The sequence below is a fragment of the Procambarus clarkii genome, chromosome 6 (assembly GCF_040958095.1).
Source record: "Procambarus clarkii isolate CNS0578487 chromosome 6, FALCON_Pclarkii_2.0, whole genome shotgun sequence".
NCBI classification, from domain to species: Eukaryota; Metazoa; Arthropoda; class Malacostraca; order Decapoda; family Cambaridae; genus Procambarus; species Procambarus clarkii.
Genome location: NC_091155.1, coordinates 24,520,661 through 24,547,961, shown reverse-complemented (window position 1 = coordinate 24,547,961; position 27,301 = coordinate 24,520,661). Strand labels below are relative to the sequence as shown.

The 27,301-nt window shown below is 45.5% G+C and overlaps 3 protein-coding genes across 3 annotated transcripts; 1 reads left to right on the top strand and 2 right to left on the bottom strand.

Annotated features, from left to right (window-relative positions):
- Positions 1-626: 626 nt before the first annotated feature.
- LOC123752983 (uncharacterized) lies at positions 627-3,063 on the bottom strand. Its single transcript, XM_045734996.2, has 2 exons — positions 2,800-3,063; positions 627-1,647 (listed from the first exon to the last, which is right to left on the bottom strand). The coding sequence occupies exons 1-2, from the start codon at positions 2,809-2,811 to the stop codon at positions 1,066-1,068; spliced, it is 594 nt and encodes a 197-aa protein (XP_045590952.1). The 5' UTR covers positions 2,812-3,063; the 3' UTR covers positions 627-1,065.
- Positions 3,064-5,488: 2,425 nt separating this feature from the next.
- LOC123754023 (protein deadpan) lies at positions 5,489-24,119 on the bottom strand. Its single transcript, XM_045736136.2, is given in 5 exon segments — positions 5,489-9,565; positions 9,567-10,011; positions 10,345-10,508; positions 22,687-22,782; positions 23,286-24,119. Coding segments are annotated over 5 exon segments (1,758 nt in total). The 5' UTR covers positions 23,409-24,119; the 3' UTR covers positions 5,489-8,635.
- On the top strand, positions 23,934-27,085 carry LOC123753880 (E3 ubiquitin-protein ligase TRIM33-like). The gene is made up of 4 exons (XM_045735830.2): positions 23,934-24,126; positions 25,547-25,820; positions 26,319-26,465; positions 26,989-27,085. Exons 1-4 carry the CDS (start codon positions 23,934-23,936, stop codon positions 27,083-27,085), a joined length of 711 nt encoding a protein of 236 aa, XP_045591786.2.
- The last annotated feature ends 216 nt before the right edge of the window (positions 27,086-27,301 follow it).

Here is a 27,301-nt window from a genome sequence, read left to right as displayed (position 1 = left end):
TGCTGAGTGAACAGGTGCATTAGGTGAATGCAAGCGTGGCCAAATGTCTTCATCATGACTGGAAATCAAACCCAGGGTGTGAACCAGATGTGTTGATCATTCTTGAACTATATTTAGGACTAAAATATATTTGCTGATTGGTCAGCAAAAGCCTCTGGTTAGGCTTTTGTGCCGGCCTTAAAAACCCTCCACATGTTGGTAGGCCTTAAGTCCAACTTCTATCCAATTTCACAGTTCACCACAAAGTGGGGAAATGGTGACTTATCCCACCTGGCATCACCAGAAGGGAAGTGAGTCAACATCTCTCACCAGTCATTAGTGAGAGATGTTGGACACCTTCAACTGTGGCTTTGCAGATTTTCCCAAAAAAATACTAAATATTTTGGTTTGTAAATCTGTTTCCATCAGCTACAAAATTTTTATCATCCATGTTCAATGGATGGTAACATTATATTATAGCCAAATCTCAGCAATATTTTAAGCTGGCAGTGTTTAAGTGACCAATTAAATGCCTAATTTTGATTACACTAATGTAGTTTAAGATTAAGGACCTGCCCGAAACGTTATTCGTGCTAGTGGCTTTATAAGAACGTAAGAACTCTTGCATATACAAATAAAATAAATAATTAACTGGAATATTTTATTTGACTGTAGCTTCGTCAAAATTCTATTACAATCAAAAATAATTGTTGAACAATAGTACAAAAACAGTTGAACAAAAATAATTTCTTTGCGACAATGAAGGAAATTGAAGAAATTTCTGACATATTATGCATTACTTATTTTATGTTTGGGTTTTAAAAATTAATAGTTATTACTTTTGGTTACAAAATTCTCACACGAACAGAAAGCAGGTACCAAAGAAGGGAAGGGAACTATCAGGGGAAAGCGCCAAGGCTTTGCCACTATTTACCCCTTGGAAGAAATCAGGATAAGGCTTTGAGATGGGACGGGGGGTGGGGGAGAAATGGTGCCCAACTACTTGGACGGTCGGTGGATGGAACGTCGACCTGCATGAAGCGAGACCGTCGTTCTACCATCCAGTCCAAGGTACCAAGGCTCAGTTTATTGAGCGTCGGAAAACTGAATGAAAGGCGCCCCCTGGAAACCCACGGGACCTGGAAATCCGATGGCACCAGGGAAGCCGAGGCCGCTGTATGCCAGAGGAGCTCCAGCAGCCAGCGCATTTCCAGCAATCAATGGGGTTCCGGCAATTAGCGGGGCTCCTGCTATCGCCCGAGTACTGGGAATAACCGGGGCTCCAGCTAGCACAGGGGCGTGGACGCCGAAGGCTCCGAAGGGTAAGGTGTTGGTGTAGAAGGGGGACAGTCTGCCGTCAACGCCGGAGAGGAAGCCGGTGTAGGTGGAGATTTTACCGTCCAGATCGTTGTCCGGAGCGGCTTCAGCAGCAGCTGCTGCGGCATCGAATGCGGCCTTGAACTCGGCCTTTGCTGCTGTTACTTCAGCAGTATCCTCCGGGACTATAACTTCTGGGAGCTTGTCAGCAGCGGCGGCGGCGGCTGCAGCTGCGTACGCTGCCTCAAAATCAGCTCTGGCTTTCACCACTTCCTCAGTGTCCGTGACTGGGACTGGAGCTTCCAGTGGAAGGGCGGCGGCGCACGTGACGCCCACCAGAGCAATGATCACCTGAGGAAGCATCAAGGCAGTTAAAAAATAATCTTGGTTTTAACGTAACAACGGGTCTGAAAACAAAGAACCCAACCCACACAAATGAAGTAACAACGTTTCAGTCCTTCTTGGACCTTATTAAGTTCAAACTTTAAGGTCCAGGACGGACCAAAACGTCGCCACTTTCCGTTCATTTCCATAAGTGTGAGTTAGGTTGCACTCATTATATACACATCATCAAAAACAAAACAAATGAACGTCGGGTTCACGCGCAAGAGATAAATACTGACATTAAAATTAGCATGTCAGTATTGTATTATACTGGAATATATGACTCGAAACGTGATACGCTCACTTCCAGCCTATATTGTAACACTCCCTACATCAACGTCACCCAATACCCTACCTAAACACACAATATATAACTGTCTTAGTTTATATTTGAGGAAAACCTGATCGTTGTTATTTCGTATGAAAGAGCCACGCTGCCCAGTGGTTGTCATGTGCATGTTAAATACTGACTTTCCAAACTCTACATAAGTGAGCAGTTGGCCTAAAGCTTGGGTTGAAAGATGAGTTGTTAAAATCACTCCTGAACTTTGGTATAATTTAAGTACCTTATGAATACTTTTAGCATTCTAGAAAGATAATAACATATGTAAAATAAAATCACAACAGCGAGCTATGTCTACAAAGCATTTAGTTTGTACGAATGGTAGTGTGTTCGTGTCTCGGAATGCGAGTTCGATCCTATTATACAGGCCTCAATACCTTCTCATTGTTTGTATGTGAAGAGTAATGTAAGCTCTACTTACATCTAAGCTGCAAGTAATGTTTCAGCTCTAACATGGTGAAACTCCTTGAGAAATGTTGAAAATGACTGGATGAGCCACTGAGCTTCGATACAAGGAGTTGAATCACTTCGAGACACACTCAAAGACGTTGATTCCAATAATGATATCTTGGCTCCAGGCTAGTCGATGAAAATGGTTGAGCAAATAAGTATCTAGTCATTGTGAAGAAATGTACTGAAGCAACTGTTCTGAACACGTTCTCACTCTGGTTAAGACGCAAGAAAAAACAGCTGTGCATATTTGTGGTTCCCAGTTTCCCCGGCAGCGACACTCGGTCTCACCAAAACCAATAGGAAGAGTGTGGAGATGCACTTACGAGAGCGTTCATGTCTGCGGTGTGGAGGTGTGAGCTAATGTACACTGGAAGCAGACTCTCGATGGGTTTATATAGCCGACACTGCTGCCGCCACACGACACTGGTACATCTCTACTTCGGGAGGAACTGTAGCGTCGACCACGCCTCTGGCGCCGCCGCCTACTGGGTCAACACCTACAGAAGAAAGCCTCATCACTGATTATCCATCAAGAAGGAACAAAATAGAATTACCAGCGGCCGTACAAAGTCTCGATAATTGGAAGTTTGTGGCGTGGGGGCATGGTGGTTGAGGCGACCTCGAGAGAGAGAGAGAGAGGGCGTGGCACTGAGAGTCTCGCCCCGCCGGTTACGGAGGAATGGTCACCGACAATTAATGCAGAAAGTGTCCTGGCGAGTCGCTCTCAAAGAATCTGTCACACATACATATGCAGACAAAAATTCCCAAGCGGTAACATAGTATAAGTATTGGTTCATTTCACGAGCTGATAGCACATGTGAGAGAGTGAAGTTATAACACTGAATTTACTGTCAACAAACCCACTATTACTTCACCAATTCTCCCCTAACTTCCCTGACACCTCACCCGTTTCATCATACAGAGCCCTCGGCTGCCAACCATTCCAAATCCTCAGCTAACATTATCTAACTTTATCCACCAACAACCGCTCTATAATTCGGGTATACTAGCTTATATCCTGCACTGTTCACTTGTGTACACTTGTTTTTTTATTTTTTTTAAGATTTGCCCTCTAAATACAAGTAGACCAACCCACTCTTGTACTCTCTTGTACCTACGATTGACCTTTGCAAGGATTACCACTTTCCTAGTTTGTTGAATTCCCCCCCCCCCCCTCCTCCCCCCGGAGTCACCCAAATATCCAACAGCATCTTCTGATCCTGAAATGATTTCGGGGCTTAGTGTCCCCGCGGCCCGGTCCTCGACCAGGTCTCCTTTTCGTTACACACCCTCAGGTAGCAGCCTGTAGCAGCTGCCTAACTCCCAGGTACCTATTTACTACTATTTACTATTTAGGGGTTAGGCACCATTTCTTTCCCCCCCCGTCCCCATCCCAAATCCTTATCCTAACCCCTTCTAAGTGCTATATAGTCGTAATGGATTGGCGCTTTCCCCTGATAATTAAAAATACTCGCCCACAGTACACACCCGCCACGACCATATCCTGCCACGACCACACCTTGCTACTACCACACCGTGCCACGACCACACCCACTGTTCTAAGGCCGACCAGTTCCAAGATCAGCCTCTTGACGTAAGGCTCTTGACCTCTCAAGGCTCTTCCTTACCTTCTCTGCGGCTTCTCCCGCACGTCTCCGCAGGCGCTGCGCAGTTAACGCGTCAGCTCAACTAAGAGGTCGTGCTAAGTCTTCATCACTATAAACCACCTTCATTATTCACTACTTTCCTCACTACATCACAAGACTGTTTTCATCAATAAACTACAGTAGACAAGCTATTTTTATTGTATGGTTGTTGTTGTTTTAGATTCAGCTACTCTGAACAAAAAGTTCCAAGTAGCACGGGCTATGGTGAGCCCGTTGTTATTTTATGGTGTTTGCATGGGGAAAAGCAGTTCACAGATTCTTGGGGCTCCCAACACTAAATCATCAAGCAGAAAATAGCCTGTTAGGGTGAATCGTAGTGAGGATGGAGTCTGATATTTAGCAAGTTTGAAATTTATTGCATCTTTCAAATATAAAAACACATGTGACTACGACCTACTATTGAATGTCCCTTCCATACCACCAGTCACCCTGCAAAGTTTTAATGAGGCTAGCCCAAGGCATCTGGTCTTCAGTCTTAGACCGACAGACGATACTCTTTTATAGAAATAGATATTCGAACCTTTAATTCATCCTATACATCCCCGATACTCACGCTATGAGTACTCACCTAGTTGTGCTTGCGGGAGTTGAACTTTGGCTCTTTGGTCCTGCCTCTCAACTGATGTACAGATTCCCGACCTACTGTGTATGTGTGAGTGAGTTAATTGTTGTATCCCTTACTCATCCTCATGTCGGCCCGGTTGCCAATTCGATTTGTTTAATTATTAATTTTTTACTGCCGCTATAATTTCACTATAGCGCTCTGATGTATTAATATTTTGATTTACTTTTTTTATTATAAATCGAATAATATCAAGAGATCAATCACCCGGTCTGTTAGTTGCTGTGCAGTTTCTAGTCATGTCGATTCTTGTGTTAGAATTGATAGTCTTTGTTTTTACAGACGAATGTTTTATGTTAACATTAACAAATGTGATAATGTAAAATAACACATTGTATAATGTTACATATATATATATATATATATATATATATATATATATATATATATATATATATATATATATATATATATATATATATATATATATATATATATATATTATATATATATATATATACAACGGAAATTATACCCCATACCCTTATTTTCTGTACATACCCAAGAATACAGAAAACTTGCGATTAAAGTTAATTTAAAACAAAAAATATTACTTCGAAATTCCAATGGATGGTTCACCCGTATTTACCTGTAATTGGTTACGGGGGTTTGTTTAACTCTCGAAGAACGCCTGGGGTTCCGGGGCTTGTCTTGTGATAACTTGATCTAAAAGACTGTTGTTGGTAGCAGGTTAGAGACAGGCTAAGAAATAAGGCAAACACGTCATATTGTTTATATTATATTTCATAATTACGATATATCACAGACATGACGATAGACAATTAAGATAGAGTCGAGACAGTGGCGACACACAGGTCAAACCTTGCTTTGTTTTTCATTACAAGGATAATTGTTGTACAATTCTTCTTTCCAACTACATTTACACGCTCGCTTGCAACACCCTACACACACACACACACACACACACACACACACACACACACACACACACACACACACACACCACACACACACACACACACACACACACACACACACACACACACACACACACACAGACACAGACACAGACACAGACACACACACACACAGACACACACACACACACACACACACACACACACACCACACACACACACACACACACACACACACACACACACACACACACACACACACCACACACACACACACACACACACACACACACACACACACACACAGACACACACACACACACACACACACACACACACACACACACACACACACACACACACACATACATTCAAAACCACGAGCAAATTCGTGGTTTGGCGAAATTCTTGGTCCGAGCAAATTCGTACACCCTACTCATTTACGATCCAACGTGCAAAAAACAAACACTTTTTCTGTATCACTAAATGGAATCATGGAAGAGACGGTCCCACTCGCTCTGTAGCTATTCGGGCTGTTGTTAATGGCCGGCACTAGCTGACGAGAGGGAGTTAAGTACGTATTATTAAGTCGGCACTTGTGAGTTTGTAGAAACAGACAGACAATTAAGGAACATCAGAGATAGAATGATCCTGTGACCAACGCATGGACGCTCCCCCACCACTCACACACGCATGCACTACGCACAAACACATGCATGTACGCATGCACTACGCACAAACACAACACCAGCGCTCTGAATTCTGTATGACTATACAGAAAAAACAATAGAAACAATCTGTTTCTGATATAACACAATTCCTGATATCACAATCTGGTAACAGTATATAATAATACAATCTGGGAACATCGTACTTGATAATACAATCTCGTAACACCGTATCTGGCAAAACAACCTAGCAACACCGTACTTTTATAATACAACCGGGCAACACCGTACTTTATAATACACCTTTACAACACAGTACATAACACAGCATGTACTAACACAACCATATGACAATACAGAAGAACACAAGAGACTGTTAACAGACTGGTGTTGAATGCAAGTACTTGTGCCTCAAGCCAAGTACTGGAACCGGTTAGGTTATCCAGGGGTCATGTCTTCCCAAGAACACGATTTGCAAATCGATTTACATCCAGGCTCCCAATTACTTCTGGGATTACTGTGGCGAGTCGGGTTAATCCAGGCGTACTTTCTTGCGAGGCGAGTGTAGCCATTATACCAGTGGCTGTTATCCAACCGATAACTTGGTGAATGATAACACAAGAGCAGTGCTAAGTTAGACACTTAAAAATTCATTGATAATTCATTTAGCAAGCCGACAATGGCCATGCTTGTGTGGCATCGTGTGTGTTGTGTGAGCGTGTATGTATGTATGTATGTATGTATGTATGTATGTATGTATGTATGTATGTATAAAAATTAATTAACTACTAACATCTGCCTCATACTCCATAAATTAAATCATATTCAATAGTAACTATATATATATTTTTTTTTTGGTTTTAATAGCTTATCTATTTTGGCATTTTTATAAATATTTTTTTCTTGTATAATATAGTGTGCTATGCTACAGCTAAAATAATTTAAAATAATTTGATTTACATGTAATCTTGGGCACATAGTGCTAATACTGTACTGACCTCTGAAATACTCAAACTACACACCGTCAATCAAGGGTTTCGAATTTAAGTTTTTTTCACAGGACAAACTAACCCTGAGACTTCACGTAAGCAGCTTTCATTCACCTATTCTACTGCATTTTTCTAACCTTTTTTTAATTTCAGAACATTTTTCCTCGAACAATTCTGACTGTCTGATTGTCTAAGACAGTCAGTCAGATCTAAGACAGTCAGACAGTCTAAGACAGATCTAAGACACAATCGGTACAGAGTCTGCATGACAGCAGCGATATATTCACCCTTGAACCTGTATGTGCAACACTTGACGAGTATAACCCCATTAATAAAGTGTTTCAACTCCATATTACAAGGAATCAAAACGGAGCAACTGTTGGATTGGATGCGACAGGCGCATCAGGATACTTTCTAACGCACTATTCACCAGGTCAATTTCATTCACTTGAGCAAGTAGGAGATTCGAACCCGCGAACCTCATAAGCGTGAGGCCATATAAGCTCTACCACTGTGCTAGAAATGGCCACAATAGGAAATGTGGAAATGTTGATTTCCACGATAGCGTAGTTGACAATTTTTAGCAGATCAACATTTCATCCTGGTAAACACTATAATGGATGACCACGGATCAATACTATTCGGTGAGGGGGGGGGGGGGGGTTACCCAAGGTTTAACTGTGGAAGCAGCCCGTTCTCTGGAGCGTCCCCAACGTCCCTAAACTGTTGTAGTAAATTGCCCGAACCTAACCTACCCGAGAACCCACGAACAGAAAACGGGACATCACGTCAATTTTGCTATCCGCTAGGGGCAATTATATACGTCAAAATTCGATGTACTATTTTCAGGAGTTTGGGTTACAGAAAGAGACCAGCTTAAGTCTGTGAAACTGAGGTCCTGGTATATGGTTCTGTTCACTATCTCCAAACTCTGAGATCAGGACGGAGACGCTTTGGCACACGACCGAGAGCTGGTTTATCACTCGTTTAAAACACTCAAAATGGTTTAAACCTTAATAATAGCGATGGCCTCATAGATCTACATGTAATTAACATATTCCGTGACTACTAATTACCGGTCTCCTGTGTAGAGAACCACCGGGATTTCATTTTAGGTTTTGTAACAAGACGTAGTTGTTACAGAATTACAAAAGCTTTTGTAAGTCTCAATAGTTAGTTACAGGAGTTCTTTGTCGTATAGAATCATCACCAAGACATTAGGGAGGTGTTTTGTGCAGGTGTTTAGATCACCAGGGGCTTTGGGCAGGTGTTCAGATCACCAGGGGGCTTAAGGCAGGTGTTCAGAGCACCAGGGGCTTTGAGCAGGTGTTCAGATCACCAGGGGCGCCACATGTCCTTTTCCTCCTGTGTGGCGGAGCTGGCGGCTTTGTCAGGCGAACTGTCTGATGCCGTCTCCTTCTTCGGCGTGGTTGGTCCAGATGGCGACGATACAGTGCACGTGTGTGAGGATGACAGAGACGGAGGAGGAGTCAGGTGTGAGGAGGGAGGGGACGTGTGTGAGGGCGGGGTCGTGGTGTGTGAGGTAGGTGTGTGTTGCGACGGGTATGAGGAGGATTGTGAGGGAGGCGTCAGGTGTGAGGCAGATGAGTGTGATGGGTCTGAAGCCTGTCCCGGCGGCGTGAGGTGCAGTGTGAGGGGCGGACAGGCTGAAGAGGAGAAGTCTGTCTTGAGAATCTTGGACGGGCGGGAACAGGACATATTATCTTCCTCTTCCTCCTCCTTTTCCCGAGGCCTCTTGCTGACCAATGCCTGCACCACGTGTGTGTTGTGTGACAGCTGATACTTGCTTGCAAGCAGGAGGCCCTGTGTATACGCCGAGGATGTCAAGTGTGAGTTGCAGCTATGTTTGACCTCAGTGTGTAGCAGGTTAGTGTGCTGGGGTGTAGTGTGTGCGGTCATACTAGGGTCAGGGTGAGTCGGCGTTGGCCTGTTTACAGTCCGTTTCCTGAAGGAGTAGTCCAGGGGAACGCGAACGCCTGCGTCCTGAGGGACGGATACCGTCAGGTTTACAGGCTGGACGGCCACTTGGGCGCGGACGACTGTCTCTGGATGGTCTTCGGGAGCTCCAATGAACCGCCTTGCCGTCGGTGCCAGCAGCTGCGGCGGTTCTGGGGCGCGTGTGTGTACGTCCAGCGGCGCCCTGGACGGAGATAATGCACGTCGCACAGCTGTGAACGCAGACGGACGAGGAAGGCGCTCGCCAGAAGAAGAAGAAGCACCGTCGTTTATTTTGACTACTGACGGGCTGAAGCACTTGAGAAGGCTGAGTTACGCCTTGAGACTGTGGAGCCGAGGACGGAAGGGAAGATGCTGTAGGAGGCGCGTGTGGAGGCGCGTGGGGAGGCGCGTGTGAGGAGGTGTGGGGCGCGGCGCGCGCCAGTAGTGACAAACCGCCATGTAGAAGCAGAGCTGCTCCTGCGGCGTCCCCTGCAGCTGCTAGTCTGGCGGCGACGAGGCCATGCAGCAGCCTCGCCTGGTTGTTGTTAATGTCGCCGGGGTTCTGCTGCAGCGTTGGAGGCGGCGCTGGGGGCATGCCGCCGCCCTGCAGGTGCGCTAGAGGCACCGGCAGCCCCGCCATCGCAGTGAACGACATGGGCGTCATGGCAGTTAGCCCTGTGACGCACTGACCAAGATGCTGCAGAAGGCGCTGACGAACAGCGTTGTCAACCCCATCTATCCTCGACACGTACCTGTAGAGAGAGACACGCGAGTTGTTAACAATACTAATGAAGTTGTAAGCTTTAAGTATTACACTAATTGCTACTCAACATATACTATATAAAGCAATTGGGAAGAGAGGAATTATCAACTAGTTCAGAGGCAATAAAGAGCACTGAAAGGTATAGAAAACTAAAATTTATTCTTCCTATAGTTCCCAAGACTGACTGGCCTGTTCATTTATTTTGTCGTTCGAAAACAATCATGGATCTTATGGGTGTTTATAACACGAGGGAGCTCAGCTAGTGACCTTTCACACCCCTATGACCACACCTAGTGACCTCTGACCCCCAGTATATCCTCACCTAGTGACCTCCTGGGCACACTCGGTGAAGCCGCTGCGAAACTTGGTCAGCACAGCGGGGTCGTGCGCGACCGCGAGCGCCAGTTGCTGGCGCTGAACCGCCTGAAGATGCTTGACTGTCATCTCCAAGATGTCTGCCTTCTCCAGCTTGCTGTGTCGCGCTGGCTGCGGAGGGAGGCAGGGGGTTAGGGCAGTGGTCTCACAGTTAACTATGGTAAAACAGGATAATGAATACAGTTAGCATAAGAAGGATTAATCCACGTGGATTAAAGATTCCAATTTTCGGCGACTTGAAGCGTGGATTAAAATACGTATTGCGGTATCCTCCCCCCCCCCCCTCAGCCCCCACCCCCACTCTAGGACTAGATATTGACTTTCCTCGATTGATGCAACCTGCAACAATTGTCTAATTCTCTGGGTCTATTTACTGCTAGGTGAACAGTGCCTTCAGATGAACGGAAAGGAAACGCGTTCAACCATTTCTGTTCCGCCTGGAGCTCGAACCTGGGATTCGGATATTTTCCTAATGAATTTTGTAGCTAAAATGGTTTTGTTGTCAGAAAATGATGATTCTGGTCAAAAGGTATTCTTTCATTACCACATTCTCAACACCAACGTTCCTTCTCTCTCTGCCACGAACACACTCTTCACCACCGTTGATGAGAGAAGAAGTTGTGGAAGCCACCTCAATCCACAACTTTAAGGCCAGATTCGACAAAGAATTGGAACGTCAGAATAGTTAATTTGCAACGCAACAGGTACATACAAAAACACGCTAGTAGGCGGGGCATAAAGAATTAGACCTCACGACCCAATAATGGGCTGGACGGTAGAGCGATGGTCTCGCTTCACGCAGGTCGGCGTTCAATCCCCGACCGTCTAAGTCTGGTTGACCAGACCACCAACCAGAAGGCTTGGTGAGATACCTGTGTGGATGTGGCACCTATAAGGCTGTGGCACCTGTGAGGCTGTGGCACCTGTGTGGCTGTGGCACCTGTGTGGCTGTGGCACCTGTGTGGCTGTGGCACTTGTGTGGCTGTGGCACCTGTGTGGCTGTGGCACCTGTGTGGCTGTGGCACCTGTGTAGCTGTGGCACCTGTGTAACTGTGGCACCTGTGTGGCTGTGGCACCTGTGTGGCTGTGGCACCTGTGTGGCTGTGGCACCTGTGTGGCTGTGGCACCTGTGTGGCTGTGGCACCTGTGTAGCTGTGACACCTGTGTAGCTGTGGCACCTGTGTAGCTGTGGGTTCAGGACTCATGGTTTCATGTGATGTTATCCAATTCATCTTAATTCATTCTTCTTCGTTTATCATTGAATCTCTCGTACTGCTAAATGTTTTCTTACCGTTAACCCACTTTCTTTAATTTGCTGCTCTCCCTCCCTCCCTCCTTCCTGGCTGTTCTTCCTCCCTCCTGGCTGTTCTCCCTCCCACTCCCTTCCCTATTCCCCCTCCCTCTCTCTCTAATCCCCTCCCTATCTCCCTCTTATCTAACTACCTCTCATTGACTCCGTCTCTGTTTCCCCCACCCCTCACATCTGGCCCCGGCACGAGATAACCGTTATCATCTTCCGCAAAATACCTCCCCAGTTTGCGTTAAGTAGCGACTACGACAGTGCTACTTCGCACTCAAGTAGCCGCTAAAGTGGCGACTACAGTACTATGTAGCTCTCAAGTGGTTGCACTTCATAGCACTCAAGTGGCCACTTAAGTAGTGACTACTACCATGTATGTAGAAACGTTAACTGTGAATGAAGAACCTTAAACTGTGATTGTAGAGCCCCTATAAGTGACTAAACAAGCACTCAAGTGGTGGGCGACGACTAGCAAGCGCTCAAGCGCTAACTACATAACCAAGCGTCTGAGACGCTCCTTAGAGAGTGTCTTCAAGGAGGCAGGCCACCCGTGAGAGTCATTAAGAGATGTTTTTGTGGTGGTGGTGGTGGTGGTGGTGCTGGTGGTGCTGGTGGTGCTGGTGGTGATGGTGATGCTGGTTGATGGTGATGCCGATTGATGGTGGTGCTGGTTGATGGTGCTGGTGGTTTAGATTCTCTTCAGCATGCATATCATCTCACACAAATATCATGATGACATACGATATGTCATCATGATGACATACGCAGATAAACTAAATTAGCATGCAACGAAGAGACGATTGGACTAAACATTGCAGCAGAAGCTAAGGACCAATCAAAGCTGTTCTACAGCTATATCAGGAGAAAAACAACAGCGAAAGACCATGTAATCAGGTTGAAGAGACAAGCAGGATTCTCACAGAAAACGATAAGGAGGTATGCGAGGAGCTTTAGAAAATAATTCAAGAAGTCTTCACAGCAGAACCAACATGACGACGAAGGTTGCACAATGAATAGCAGAATGAAACAATAAATATAATTGTAGTTACTGTACAAGAGGGAAAAACCTAGAGGAACTAGAGGCATCAAAATTAAATAGGACCAGACAATCTCACTATGGCTGCTGAAAGAGGCTGCAGATGTACTTTGTCACCCATTAACCAAAATTTTCAATAAAATACACATGACAGAAAATCCCCAATAATTCTAAAAAAAGGGTAAATATTGTCCTAATGCAGGCGATGAGTCACAATAACGTGGCTAAAGTATGATGACCAGACCACACACTAGAAGGTGAAGGGACGACGACGTTTCGGTCCGTCCTGGACCATTCTCAAGTCGATTCACTTGAGAATAGTCCAGGACGGACCGAAACGTCGTCGTCCCTTCACCTTCTAGTGTGTGATCTGGTTATCATTGCCCTAATATTTAAAAAAGTGGACAAACAGGAGGAACTAAATCACAGACAAGTGTCACTGATAAGTATTCTATTGTTAAGTGCTGAAGAAAGCAATTAGGCTGAGAATGGAGGAGCACCTGAAGAAGACCAACTTTCTAGCAAAAGAGCGGCACTGATTAAAAAAAAAATCGTGCTTAACAAGTGTTATGGTGTTCCGTGACAGGCTAACTAAAATAAGACAGGAAAACGATGGCTAGGTAAACGGTATTTTCGTAGATTATCAAAAGGCATTTAACACTGTTCCTCATGAAAGGTTGGTGTACAAGATTGAGAAGCAGGCTGGGATACCTAGAAGCCCACTGAACCTAGTAAAGAAGCTTCCGAGGGCTGGAAAGCAAAGAATCACAGTCAGAGAGAGAGAGAGAGAGAGAGAGAGAGAGAGAGAGAGAGAGAGAGAGAGAGAGAGAGAGAGAGAGAGAGAGAGAGAGAGAGAGAGAGAGAGAGAGAAAGAGAGAGAGGGAGGGAGGGAGGGAGGGAGAGAGGTTTCAAGCTGGTGGAATGTAATAAGTGGGGAGTCCCACAAGGCTCGGTCCTGGGACCACTAATGTTCCTAATTTTGACGTATAAATCCCGTAAGGTCAGAAAATATGCTAAAAGTCATAGTGGCTCGCAAATAGATGTGATGTCCCGTTTTCGATTTGTGGGTCTTGGTTCGATTCAGGTAAATTAGTACAACATTTTGGTGACGTTGTGACCGCTCGAGAGGACGGGTTGCTGAGGGAGTAAGTTCATATATATATTATGTATGTGTGTGTGTGTGTCAATGATTTGCAGATGATGCAAAACTTCTAGGGTTGGCAAATAAGTGGCTGTTGAAATTCAGTCTCAACAAGTGTAAGGTAATAAAGATGAGATATGGAGAAAAGAGACCACGAGGTCTCTTTTCATTAAGGTCACTACACCTTAATGAAAAGGCAACTACAGGAATTTGAAACAAAGATCTTGGGAGTTGATATAATTCCAATAATAACACTGGAGGCAGTCATATATATATAGCGTAAACACTGACCACATATATAATGCTCGAAAACATTAGAACATAATTTAGAAACCTAAATTAGCGACTCCTTCAAGGCAATGTACACAACATTTTTTACAACAATAGTGGAATATGCACCATCGGCATGGAATCCAGAATTTATGAAACATAATACTAAAACGACAAAATACAGAGGTTTGTAACTAGATTGGTACCAGAGCAAGGAAGGTTAAACCATGAGGACAGGCTAATGGAACTAAATATCGCAATACTTGAAGACAGAAGAAAAAAAAGAGATATGATAACAATATACAAGATACTAAAGGAAATAGATAAGTTGCACAATGGCAATCTCATTAAATTAAGAGGAATTAGTACAAGAGGACATAAGTGGAAGATTTAATTGCAAAAAAGAGTAGTTATCAAATGCACTGAAAGAAGTTGTGGAAGCCACCTCCATCTATAACTTTAAGGTTAGTTTCAACAAGGAATTCGAACGTTAGGACAGGTTAATTGTAATGCAACAGGAACAACAAGGTTAGTAGGCGGGGCATAAAGATCTAGACCTCGAACAAATCCACAAGGGCCGTGATGAGGGTTCGAACCTACGTCCGGGATGATCCCAGACGCGCCTTAGTCTACTGCGAGCCGCAGTGGATAGTGACCAAAGAGCCAAAGCTCAACCCCTACAGGCATAAATAGGTGAGTACACACACACACACACACACACACACACACACACACACACACACACACACACACACACACACACACACACACACACACACATACACGCACACGTGCGCGCGTAAGAAAATGCCACAGCTCCCCACCTGACCATTACATTCTTTAATATGCCACCTACGATTCCAATAATTTACACCCTTCGTGTACACCTAACACACTCCATCTTACACGCATACTGATCACACCGTCCCATCATTACACACACACAGGCTAACAGACCAGTATCTCTATGGACCGCAGGGCTGTGTTAATCACCTCTTCCACTACAGTACTTTATTGTATATAATTCCCTCATATATACCTAACATTGTTGTGGAGAGAGAGAGTGTTAGGTTCAGAGAGGTCCTCCTAGCCTACTACTAGCCATCTTCTAGGATGCGACCCATCGTATTTGATGAACTCACAGGTACTTATTTACTGCTAAGAGAACAGAGGTATTAGGTGAAAGGAAACGTGCCCAGACATCTCGCCCCCTAACCTGAGTCAAACCCAGGATTAATTCGTTAGCTATTGTTGCGTACAGGTCAAATTTGCGTGCGCATTTATGCACGTACGTAATGACTCACGCACACACCCAAGTTGCCTAACGTGCATTGTACAAGCATGCACGCAAATATATCACAACATGCTACATGAAGATAGACGATCCTTTAGCTCTTCGCCCCTCCCCCCCATCACCCAGCAGGAATTGGGATCCTGGTTGTAAACATATTTCCGGATCGTGATCCAGGGAAAACTAGCACGGGGGTAAGTCTTAAGATGTTCTATGAGGAGAAGGAATAGATCTAAATCAGTTGACGAGTCACCAGAATAAGTCACAATATCGAGGCTGAGACAGATAACACAACCCACGTACACGAGATGAAAAAGACGACGTTTCGGCCCTTCAGCTAGTCAATCACGCGTCACGACTTTATAAGGATCCTGGATGGTCCGAAACGTTATTTTCATTTCTTTACGGACTGAAACATTGTCAGTTTAATTTCTTTACCAACCGAATCGTCATCACTTTCACGTCTTTACTGATCGAAACGTCGCCATTTACATGTCTTTAGTGACCGAAACGTCGCTTCATTCATTTCTTTACGGACTGAGACGTGGCAATTTTCACTTCATTTCACATGTGTGAGTTGGGCTATTTATTTATTTATTTATATATTTATAAATCTTATGTTTTTCCTCCTGTGTCCACCTAAATTAGAAATGCAAATGGATACACTAGTAGAATTTGGCAGCAATAAATCAACCACGTATTTAGATTAGCAACAGTAATCTTTACTGTTTTTGTGTAGTTCCTACCCTACCCTCTTCCCAGTGCTATATAGTCGTAAAAGCTTGGCGCATTTCCCTGAAAGTTCCCTTCCCTTCCTACCTCAAATACCTGGAGTAAGGATAGGCCTACAATACTTGAAAAGGTATTGTAGCCCTATTGCATTTTTTCTGCCACCATGAGCAATGACAGCTGTAGTTCTGCTGCCAGACCATGTAAGGTAGAAATACAATAGGTCTACAGCTATGGGAACACACATACGATGTGTGTTCTAAATTAGGTTATATGACAGGATATACATACCGGGAAGAAAAATACAATAGGTAAATAACATATACGTGATATACATACAGAGAAAATAATATATCTATAATTCATACACTAATATGTATACTACGAATCAAGGCATACATAGACTTCAACGTGGCACACACACACACTGATAAACACGCATTAAAAATAAGCTCAAATTTGCAGTCAGGAGGCGAAAGAAAAACGCAGGAAACGGAGTTCATTTTGGGAAGATCATGAGTAATAGTGAATAAAAGGAGAACGAGCGAAGGAAAGTGAGTAACAAGAGAAGGTGAACCGAAAACTGAACCAGAATGACGTATGATGATCAAATGTGTTCTACCTCTAACGTATAGGAACAAAAATGCAAATATACAGCGGGAAGTTGATAAGATTCGAGAATGCAGAGCCCTAGAGAGTGGGTCGAGAGGAGAGAGGCGTTGACCATACGTGTAATACTGGGCTTTTGGAAACGAAGAGGAGATATGGAGAAGAAAAACAAACCATGGGAAGGAAAGAGCAGGTGGAGAGGGGTGTGGGAGGATAGTCGAGGCCTAAAAGGTAAGAGGGGGAGGAAGGGGGGGAGAGAGATAGAGTAGGAGGAGTGGGGATGAGGAAACAGGGGAAGGAGGGAGGGAGAGGGAAGGATAGGTAGGGAGGGGGTTGTGTGTGTGTCTAAACTCGCTGCCAACTGTGTGTGTGGGAATGTTCTCACGTGTCTTCCCCCCCTTCTCTTTCCTCTCTCTCTGTCTCTCTCTCTCTCTCCCTTTCTCCCTCTCTCCCTTTCTCCCTCTCTCCCTTTCTCCCTCTCTCCCTCTCTCCCTCTCTCCCGCTATTTTCACTCTGCCTCTCCTAAACAACGGTTCCCCGTTGCAGAAATCCGCGGTATGCAAATATTCTTGCAAGTCTCGCTTCAGCTACATTCCTCCCCCCCCCCCCCTGATCACTCAGACCCGGCGAAGGGCTTCCAACTGAGGTTTCAGGGTCGACCCCAAGTGCCTGTAGGTGCCACGCAGCTGTCGTCAAATTACCACCCACTACAGCTGACTTGTTCAAACATTCCGAAGAATGAGATGAAAATGATGCAAATGTTGATGGTGATAATGAAGGTGAGAAATAATAATAATAATAAGAGAAAAAGCTAAAATTAAAGCAGAATTAAATACAAATAGGGATAGGCACGAGTAAAATTTAAAAGAGAAGACATACAAAAGAATGAGAGACTTATTATTATTATTATTATTATTATTATTATTAATAATAAATGAGATTTGTTAATCAAAATGATAAGAAAATAGAAAATCAAAGCAACAAGGAAAACTAATTAAAAAAAAAGACGCAAAGAAGGATAAATGAAGTAATTAAAAAGAACTAAACCACAAAGAAAGCAAGCGAGAAGAAGAAGAAAAAAAAAAGAGGAAGAAGCAAAAACAACAGAATTAGTTTTCTAGAATACAATTCTCAGTTGAGGGTTAGTGTGCCGGATTGATGGAATTTGATACGATTGACCTGACCGGAGTTTGAATTCGTTGACGGTGGAGGAAATGATGGTTGTGGAGGCTGTGGTGGTGGCTGTAGTGGTGGTTGTGGGGGTGGTTGTGGGGGTAGTTGTGGGGGTGGTAGTGGTTTTTGGATGGCGAGTGCTGAAGATGGTATTATGAACGGTGACTTGGAAGTTAATGAAAGCCGGAGTGGCTGAGAAGATAGTGAGCGTGGAGGATATGGTGACAGTGGTCAAGGTGCTGTAAAATGGTAGTTGTGGCTATTGTGGTAGTGGCGGCGGAGGTGGTTGTGCCACACCCCTTGGTCTTTGGGTAACGGTCAGGAGAGTGTGGCTGATGGGACTCACATCCGAGCAGATTACTTGACCACAAGGTCCTGCAACCTTCTCAGACCACAATTAATTACACAGACGTCCAGTTCTGGATTGTTTCATACTGGTGTTTTAGCCGTACAACACACACACACACACACACACACACACACACACACACACACACACACACACACACACACACACACACACACACAGGTGGAGGCTGACTCCATACACAGTTTCAAGTGTAGATATGATAGAGCCCAATAGGCTCAGGAACCTGTACACCTGTTGATTGACGGTTGAGAGGCGGGACCAAAGAGCTAAAGCTCAACCCCCGCAAGTACAACTAGGTGAGTACACACACACACATTCCAGAACTCAGGAACCACATATGCAGGGGTATCATATATGCAACATGCCAGGAACATACTCAACCTATCTGACACATAACCAACACCCCAGGTATCATATGAGGGTTATATGCAACCTACAGATACGTACTCAACATATGTTTACATCTGGCCAGAGCACATCAGAAACATATATGATAACATACACATCAGTTCTCACCGAGCTCAAGAACCGGATACAATTTCAACATATTGCAGAGGCTGGATAACATATTACGACGAAGCAAAGAGATCAAATCCCACTCATAGGTAAAAATCAAACGAAATTCAGAACAAACATTCGAATCCTCGATTTGAGATCCAATGTTGTCCCTGTGGCATCTATGAGCCTCGTACTGCGTATCGCCTTCGGCTACGCACAATGGTGCTCAATAATCTGCGTATGTCCCGCTTAGCAGAGAGTGCAGATCCCAATGGGTCCTCTCCCCTCCTCTGTTCCTTGCAGGGAGAAAGAGAGGGGAGAGAGGGGGACGGGGACGTATGTGGGGTTGGGGGCGGGGGGGGGGGTGAGAGGGGCAGCAGGTGGCACCAGGATAAGAGGGGCGAAAGGTGAAAGGTAGGATGGGGTGGGGGGGTGGGGGGGTGGGGGGAGGTGGTTGAGTGCTGGTGGTCGGGAAGGAGGGGTGGTGCAGTGAAGAGAATTATCGGTAGGAGGAACAGGAGGGAGAAGAGAAAAGGGAAGGGGGAAGCGAACCAGATGTTCGAGAGGAAGTGAAGAAGCCAGAGTAGATTTGAGGATAATTACCAGCGGACGCAGAGCGGGAGACAGTCTCTCTCCCTGGCCCTATAGATCCCGATAACAAACCCCCTACATCCCATACATATACACAAATATATGCGTATTACATTATTACACACTACTTTAAAATTTTGTTTACATGGATAACGTTGCCAGCGTGAGCCAGCAACTCTTAACACCCGCCCCAACAGTCTTGGACAAAAGAAGCTCCACACACACACATGCCCGGTGCGCACCTTCCGCCCTGGCAGCCATTACTCTAACCCGGGGCGTCAGACAACAACAATGTCCTCCCACCTGTCAGCAAACGTCCCTCCCTACCCCCCCTACTGTGTCGACTTATGCATCGGAATGTCGGCCTGGAATGCGGTGGGAATGGTCTCGGGAATGGCTAGGAATGCTGCGGTTCTCACGGCTGCTTTGTCCCGCGTCACCTGTGGTGGTGCAGGAGTCGGAGCAGGTGATGGCCATCAGGTTCCCTCCGCTTAGGTCTTTTGTAAACTGCTCCCCGCGTCAGCGTTGGCCGATAGCGTTATTCAAATTATTGAAGCAAGTAAATTGTTTTTGAATTCATATACCGTCCTATAGGCTAGCTTTTTTTGTTTTTTTTTCTATGGTAGGAAAATAAAAAAGACGTTAGAGGAAAAGCTACTATACTCGGTCACAGTTAAATATAACGCAGACTATATCTGCGTTATAATTATACTTTTTAGTGTTAATTAATCACTTTCTTAATCATTTTCTAGCCTGAGTGTTTGATCGCCTTTGACCCTTATAGTCCTCCTTGGTATAATATACTCTCAGAGTCCTATATTATAAATAAATATATCTTCAGGTTCATATTGGTTTGATGGTTGAGGTGGCGGTGATTGTTTGGTGATTGTGTGGGGTGGTTGGTTGAGTGTGGTGATGGTTGAGTGTAGTGGTTGGTTGAGTGTGGTGATGGTTGAGTGTAGTGGTTGGTTGAATGTGGTGGTGGTTGCGTATGGTTGATGTGTATGGTGGCTGGTTGTGTATATGGTAGCTGTGAATGGTGTCTGAACTACGGGAGAGGTGAGATGGGGGGGGGGGAAGGAGGGAGGGATGTTTGTGATTGATACAGGAGGGTAGGAGGGTTGTTCCTGAAGGAGTGTGGAGGGAGGGTAGGGGGGAGGAGGAGGCTGTGAGGTAGGGGATAGGGTGGAGAGAGAGAGGGAGGGAGGGGGAGGCCAAGCCAACCTGTGTGGAGGAATCCGTCCGGTGCCCCCCCCCCCCCTCACCGTTCCCACGCCTTCCTTCCGCACGACAAGGGCATAACAACCCTCCTCCCCCCTTCCCCCAGGCCTCCCCATCATCCGGGGTCTTCCTGCCTTCGTTACAAGATTTCTCCGTTTCCTCCACAACCTGTAACGGGTTAAAGCACTAGTCCAGGAACCCTTATCTAGCACCTTTACCCTCTAGTCTATACACGTCTGCGCTGTTATCTACGAGGGGAAGGCATACACAGCCTTTGACAAGCCGCTTGCTTCCTGTCCTCCCCCTGTCCATCCCATTGAGGACACTAGATAGACGGTGGCGGTCTTCAGGTAAATCAGGTAAATCCTCGACCCGAGCAAATCTGGACAAATGATGTTGATTGTAACATTGAGTCATGAGTTTGATGACGTTAATGCTACGTTACCTTCAGGTGCTTTCCGGGGCTTAGCGTCCCCGCGGCCCGGTCGTCGACCAGGCCTCGGTGACTTAACATTATTCTTGCGTATTTTGCCAGCGGGGCGACTATGTCTATCACGACTATCGCGTTTAGCTCACCGTGATGTTGACAACAACGGTGCTTCCTGTAGCCATCTTTGTCATGGGAAACTACCTGTGAGCCTCGAGGGAGGTCGCCTGCAGCTATGAGCTGAATATTTACTGTGTGTGTGTCACTGTGAGGTGTGTGGTATCGTCCGTGTTTACTGTGGTGGGTGTGTGTGGTACCGTCCGTGTTTACTGTTGTGGGTGTGTGGTACCGTCCGTGTTTACTGTTGCGGGCGTGTGGTACCGTCCGTGTTTACTGTTGTGGGTGTGTGGTACCGTCCGTGTTTACTGTGGTGGGTGTGTGTGTGGTACCGTCCGTGTTTACTGTTGTGGGTGTGTGGTACCGTCCGTGTTTACTGTTGCGGGCGTGTGGTACCGTCCGTGTTTACTACTGTGGGCGTGTGGTACCGTCCGTATTTACTGTTGTGGGCGTGTGGTACCGTCCGTGTTTACTACTGTGGGCGTGTGGTACCGTCCGTGTTTACTGTTGTGGGCGTGTGGTACCGTCCGTGTTTACTACTGTGGGCGTGTGGTACCGTCCGTGTTTACTGTTGTGGGCGTGTGGTAGTCTACAGCTGTGTGCTGCCGACGGCAGTCGCGGTGACACGCCCTCCCTGGGGGAAGAAGGAGGAGCTTGTCGGTAGCGGGCGTGGGAGGTGTCACACCGTGGGAGGCGGGTCAGGGGGGAAGCACCGCAAGGTGAGGGGCGACGAATCACGTTTTGGGAGCCTGGCGATGTTTGCAACCTATTGAGCAACGTCTTAGCTACACGTTAGCAACAACTGGCGTCTTATCCCTGCAAGAGCAGACCAAATACTATTCATTAAGCCAGTAATATCCTGAAGAAGTTAAATTCTAATTAGCACAAGCAGTGTTGGTATGTTTTTATAGCACTGAAACGTTCTCGTGAAAGATGGATGATAATTGACTGGATTCTGGACTCCCAGAACCGAGTCCAGCTATACTCCAAGAAGGATTTCAGTCCAGTCCACGAAAAAAAATAAGCCCATTTACACATCCAAATAAAAAAAGAGAAATGAATACAGTTATCACTGAAAAAGCGAGAAATTTGGAGGTAAAAATTAGTTGAAAATCAGCCTTTATGTAGAGTAGCGATAGGGAAGAAGGAGGGGATCAAATCCTGATTTCCCTACTCCTTTCTATATATAAAAAATAGGGAAAAAGATAATCCGTATTCTGGCAATAGGGAAGACTAATGGAATAATATCCTAGCAATAGGGTGGAAGAGAATCACTGAGGAAATCCATTAGAGCAATGCGGGGATTCGAACCCTCGACCTGGATATACTTCCAAGCCGCGCACCTTACCAGATAAAGGGATCGAACCCCCATCATTGCTCCAGTTGATTTTCCTCACCGAACTGAGCCCATGAGTGTGATATGGTCCTCTATGTATGTGAAAAAGAGACTCAGTGTCCTAGCAAGAGGTAAAGAGAGAAGAGAATTAAAAAAAAAATCCCCCTGTGATCAACTCACGTCTTTCTTCATGGCGTCCAAGATCAGGGACTTGAGCTCGTTCAGGCAGGTGTTGATCCTGGCTCGTCGCCGCTTCTCCATGATGGGCTTGTTGCTCTGAGAGGGACGAAGGAGAGTTGCAGACACACACATGACAGTTGCATTCGCAATCGTGAGTTTGATGAAATGATTTTTTTAAGGGGGAGGGGCATATTGACTGTTTACTGAACTGTGTGGTAATAGATGGCTATTTCCCATTAGGAAAATATTTGAAGCAGAATTCCCCCAGCGGAAGCGGGATTCCCCCAGCATCCTGGGTCGTCTGGGATGACCTGGGACGTGCTGTCGTACCCCAAAAAATGTTCATATTATATATATATGCGGAAAATCCACAGAGAAACCGGAAAAGATAGATGAACGTTTCGGCCGAAGAAGGCCATTGTCAACACTTAACTTGACCTAGCAATAAACCATATACCTCGTGAACAAGATTGAATTGTAATTAACCTTCAAATTAGAAGTCTGAATCGCGTTCCTTAACGCTGTGATATGTGGAGAATGTTAATGATTTACATAAATTATATAAGTTGTTGACGGGAAATGAAAAGAATCTAACGTACCTTTCTGAGCTCGGCCTTGGAGAGGTGCATGTTGTCGTGGCAGTGCTCGTCGTCGTCGAGGGCGAGGGGCCCGTCGTCCCCGTCGTCCTCCAAGTGTTCAGTCATACTCAGCACAGACAGCATCTTTCTCTTGGTGTGTGGCCTCCGTGTCACTCTCCGTGGTTCGTTGGACCCTTACTGGCTCCTATAGGGGGGGGGGGGGTCACCTCCGTGTCACACGTCCTGGTACGTCACCTCCGTGTCACCCGTTCTGGTACGTCACCTCCGTGTCACACGTCCTGGTACGTCACCTCCGTGTCACACGTCCTGGTACGTCACCTCCGTGTCACACGTCCTGGTACGTCACCTCCGTGTCACACGTCCTGGTACGTCACCTCCGTGTCACACGTCCTGGTACGTCACCTCCGTGTCACACGTCCTGGTACGTCACGCCTCTCTGTGTCAACTCCTCGCAGCGGCTTTACGAACGTCTCACGCCTCAGTTGGTCACACTCGGAATAAAACGCTTAGTGATAAAGCCAATACGTCATTGACCTCGCCGATTACCAGGGCAGTTCTGGTAAATCTCAGATACAGGGTCATCGGGTCAATTACACATGTGGTTAAAGCTTCCTCGTTCCAGCTTTCTAATCGGGATTAAACGAGGGAATGTCTCTGCAGAAGTGCGCAGTGGCGCCTGGGATTGTGTTATCAGTCGCACCTGCGCTCGCTGTATCTTCGTCAGGTGCGCTGGAGGGCGTCGCGAGCAGTGTGGTGGCTGTCACCTGTGTCGTCCCCCAGGAGCGACTGAGGGCAGTGCGGAGCGTGCGTGCGTGCGTCGGTGCGCACGACTGTGTGAACGGTAAGTGAGAAGTTCCCAACCACTGCCCCATCTTCCTCTCCCCCCCCCCACCTCCAAACCTACCCCCCCCCCCTTCCCAGGCCCTTACACTACCTCCCCTCCTGTCTTTCCTTCTTCTCTCGACTCTCATTCTTTTCCCTGAGCCAGTACTGCTGCATCCCCCTCCCCCCCCCTTCCCTACAACCTTCCCCCCCCCACATACTCATCCCACAATCAACCCCCTCCTTTCCTATAGCAGATGTCCAGTCATAACCACACTCTACCTCTACAATCCCCCCTCCTCCCTTCCCCCCCCATCCCCAGACCACCAATACGTCCTCACTATCCCCTGGTGGTTCCACAGGGGGGGATAGTTCTAACCCCACCTTGACCTGTCCGTATTTCTTCTCAAATCTCTGATATTTTCTCCACTTGTAAACTATGTGGTAATCTTCTTCGGTGCCGTCAATCCGTTCCTGTCTGCGGCCCGCGAGCACTCTTCAGTCTGGTGGACGCTCGAGTTTATATTTTTTTGAATTTTTTATACCTGAAGAACACTACGCTGGTCCTGCATAACTGCACGCATGCGCACGTATGTGTATGCCCGTGTATATGTACCGCATTTCCCGGTGTATAGAGATGCATATTCACCAATTATATACAGTATTTATATACAAGAAGTCATGCATTTTTTCCCCTACAAAACAAATTGAGAATAACTTCTAATAAATGTATGGTAAAACATATTCAAATTATTTTGCTTCCTTAAAATATACTTTTTAAAATATGTGCGTCTTTTATACGCCAGCAAATGCGGTATTTAGTTTTGTATGTACGCCCTGATGTGAACATTTATGCGTTTCTGTGAGCATAAGCTCACAGAAACTTAAAATTAATTGTGTTTCAGGCACCCATAAGAAAAATATACATTCCTTCACAATATTTGCTTCATGTGAAAGTGAAAACTGTCATTTTTTTATGCTTATCTTTACCAAAAGAGAGCAGTGTCACTCATCTTGTGAGTAACCTTGCTCATCATGAGTAAGGTGACACATGTTGGGGAGTGTCACTCATCCTATGAGTAAACTAAGCCCCCCATGAGGATAGTAATGGGCAGAACCACTCACTCTTTAAGTAAAACCTATACCCTTTTCAGGACAGTGCCACTCATCCTGTGAGTGAACCTGTCCTCATGAGGCTCGCACCACTCATCAAAGGGGTTAAACTTAACCTAGAAAGAGCAATGCCACTCATCCTCTGAATAAACCTAAGTAACTATCAAAAGTAAACCCCCCTTAATAAAAATCATAGCTATTAACTACAACTTTTACAAACTTTACTCTTGACAGTTGAAATAAGAAAGTCCTTTTCCAAACACACTTCTCTGCCGTTTAATTTTGTAGTGCCCAAAATTAGCTGAAAATTTTGACTTGCAGCTAAGTGTCACAGGAGCAACACAGGAACCAGCAGCAACACAGGAACCAGCAGCAACACAGGAACCAGCAGCAACACAGGAACCAGCAGCAACACAGGAACCAGCAGCAACACAGGAACCAGCAGCAACACAGGAACCAGCAGCAACACAGGAACCAGCAGCAACACAGGAACCAGCAGCAACACAGGAACCAGCAGCAACACAGGAACCAGCAGCAACACAGGAACCAGCAGCAACACAGGAATCAGCAGCAACACAATGCACGTTTTAAATCAAATAGGTACTAATGAAAGGCTGATATTAAACAAATCAGTTCCTGGAGTAATGTTAAGTACAGACTTGAGAGCAAGACGCTAGTGCATCATAATATAGCAACACTACATTAGTAACACACTGGTGCCTCGAAGTATGGCAACATAGCCATCAAAAGACTGAAAGACTGGATGAAATGAAGTCAAAAGGCTGAATAGCCATCAAGAGACTGATGCTATATTCGCAATAAGACTCATAACAAAGAATTAAAATTGGCCCAGTTTTGAGCCCAACCACTTGGGCTGGACGGTAGAGCGCCGGTCTCGCTTCATGCAGGTCGGCGTTCAATCCCCGACCGTCCAAGTCGGTCGGGAATTTCCTTCCGTCCCATCCCAAATACTTATCCTGACCCCCTTCCAAGTGCTTCATAGTCGTAGTGGCTTGGTGCTTTTCCCTGATAATTCTCTCTCTCTCTCTCTCTCTCAGGGCCAATTTTGATTTTAAAATATGTGTAATTGTTTGTCAGGCAGCATCGCAGACCAGTGGGGGAGAAGAACGAACAGAAGACCTATGAAGGAATAATGACATGGAACGAGCCACGAGTCCCAGCCACGAGTCCCAGCCACGAGTCCCAGCCACGAGTCCCAGCCAAGAGTCCCAGCCATTGGTTTTGGTAACTAATTATTTAATAAATAATTATTTACCAACGTTATTCAGCAATTCTAAAATAATGAGACGGATCTTAAGCCTCTAATTAGCTTAACTTCGATTAAGGTCGATTTTGAATAAGGTTTTAATAGTAGATTCAATTGGTAACCACTGCTCTTCGACCTCCTTCAGTCGTATATTGGAAATATTGCCAGGACACACGTGAAGGTTTTCAAAAGGCATTGGACAAGTTCTTGCAGGAAGTGTCAGAGCTGCTGGCTCCCTGCAATGGATCCCTGCCAGCAACAGCCTTTCAGGTAAAATTATCACATGACAAGCCTATTCCAAGACTCACTAAGAGTTTCGTAAGTGGATGAGTAAATGCAGTAATTATACAAAATGGGGGAATGTATCACTATCGTACAGCATGAAATTTCTATTTTTGTCACGTTTTAATGAAAATTTTAAAAATTCAGTTAGAAATATATTGAAAATAACATATAAATGTGTCATAACAAAAAGTCTTTATTTGATGCTTATTTTTCTAGTGTAAGCTTGATGGGGGTCATTTTCCCTGACAATGCATGTCTGGGGAAACTGCAGCTTAGCACCTCCTATGGGCCCCAGACTGGGCTTGAGAACTAGAAGAATTATAAAAATCGACTACCAGAAACTACAAGAAAACTTCGTGCAATGGTTTTACCAAAAGCGTCTCTCGTGGTATTTGTTGAATCGTACTTAATTTGACTGCACTTGGCAGAAGCAGGCGACATCGGAGTAATAGCACCTAAAGCAACAGATCAATCTCATATATGAAGCCTTGAACCTCTTTATGCCCGACTCAGACAGGCAGGAGTCCCT

Excerpts from the sequence above, each read along its gene's own strand:
- LOC123753880 (XM_045735830.2), top strand. The coding sequence starts at position 23,934 with ATGTCTCTGCAGAAGTGCGCAGTGGCGCCTGGGATTGTGTTATCAGTC. Across the intron at positions 24,127-25,546 it reads TGCGCACGACTGTGTGAACG|TGTCACAGGAGCAACACAGG; the intron begins GTAAGTGAGAAG and ends CTTGCAGCTAAG. Across the intron at positions 26,466-26,988 it reads AGTCCCAGCCATTGGTTTTG|TGTAAGCTTGATGGGGGTCA; the intron begins GTAACTAATTAT and ends TTATTTTTCTAG.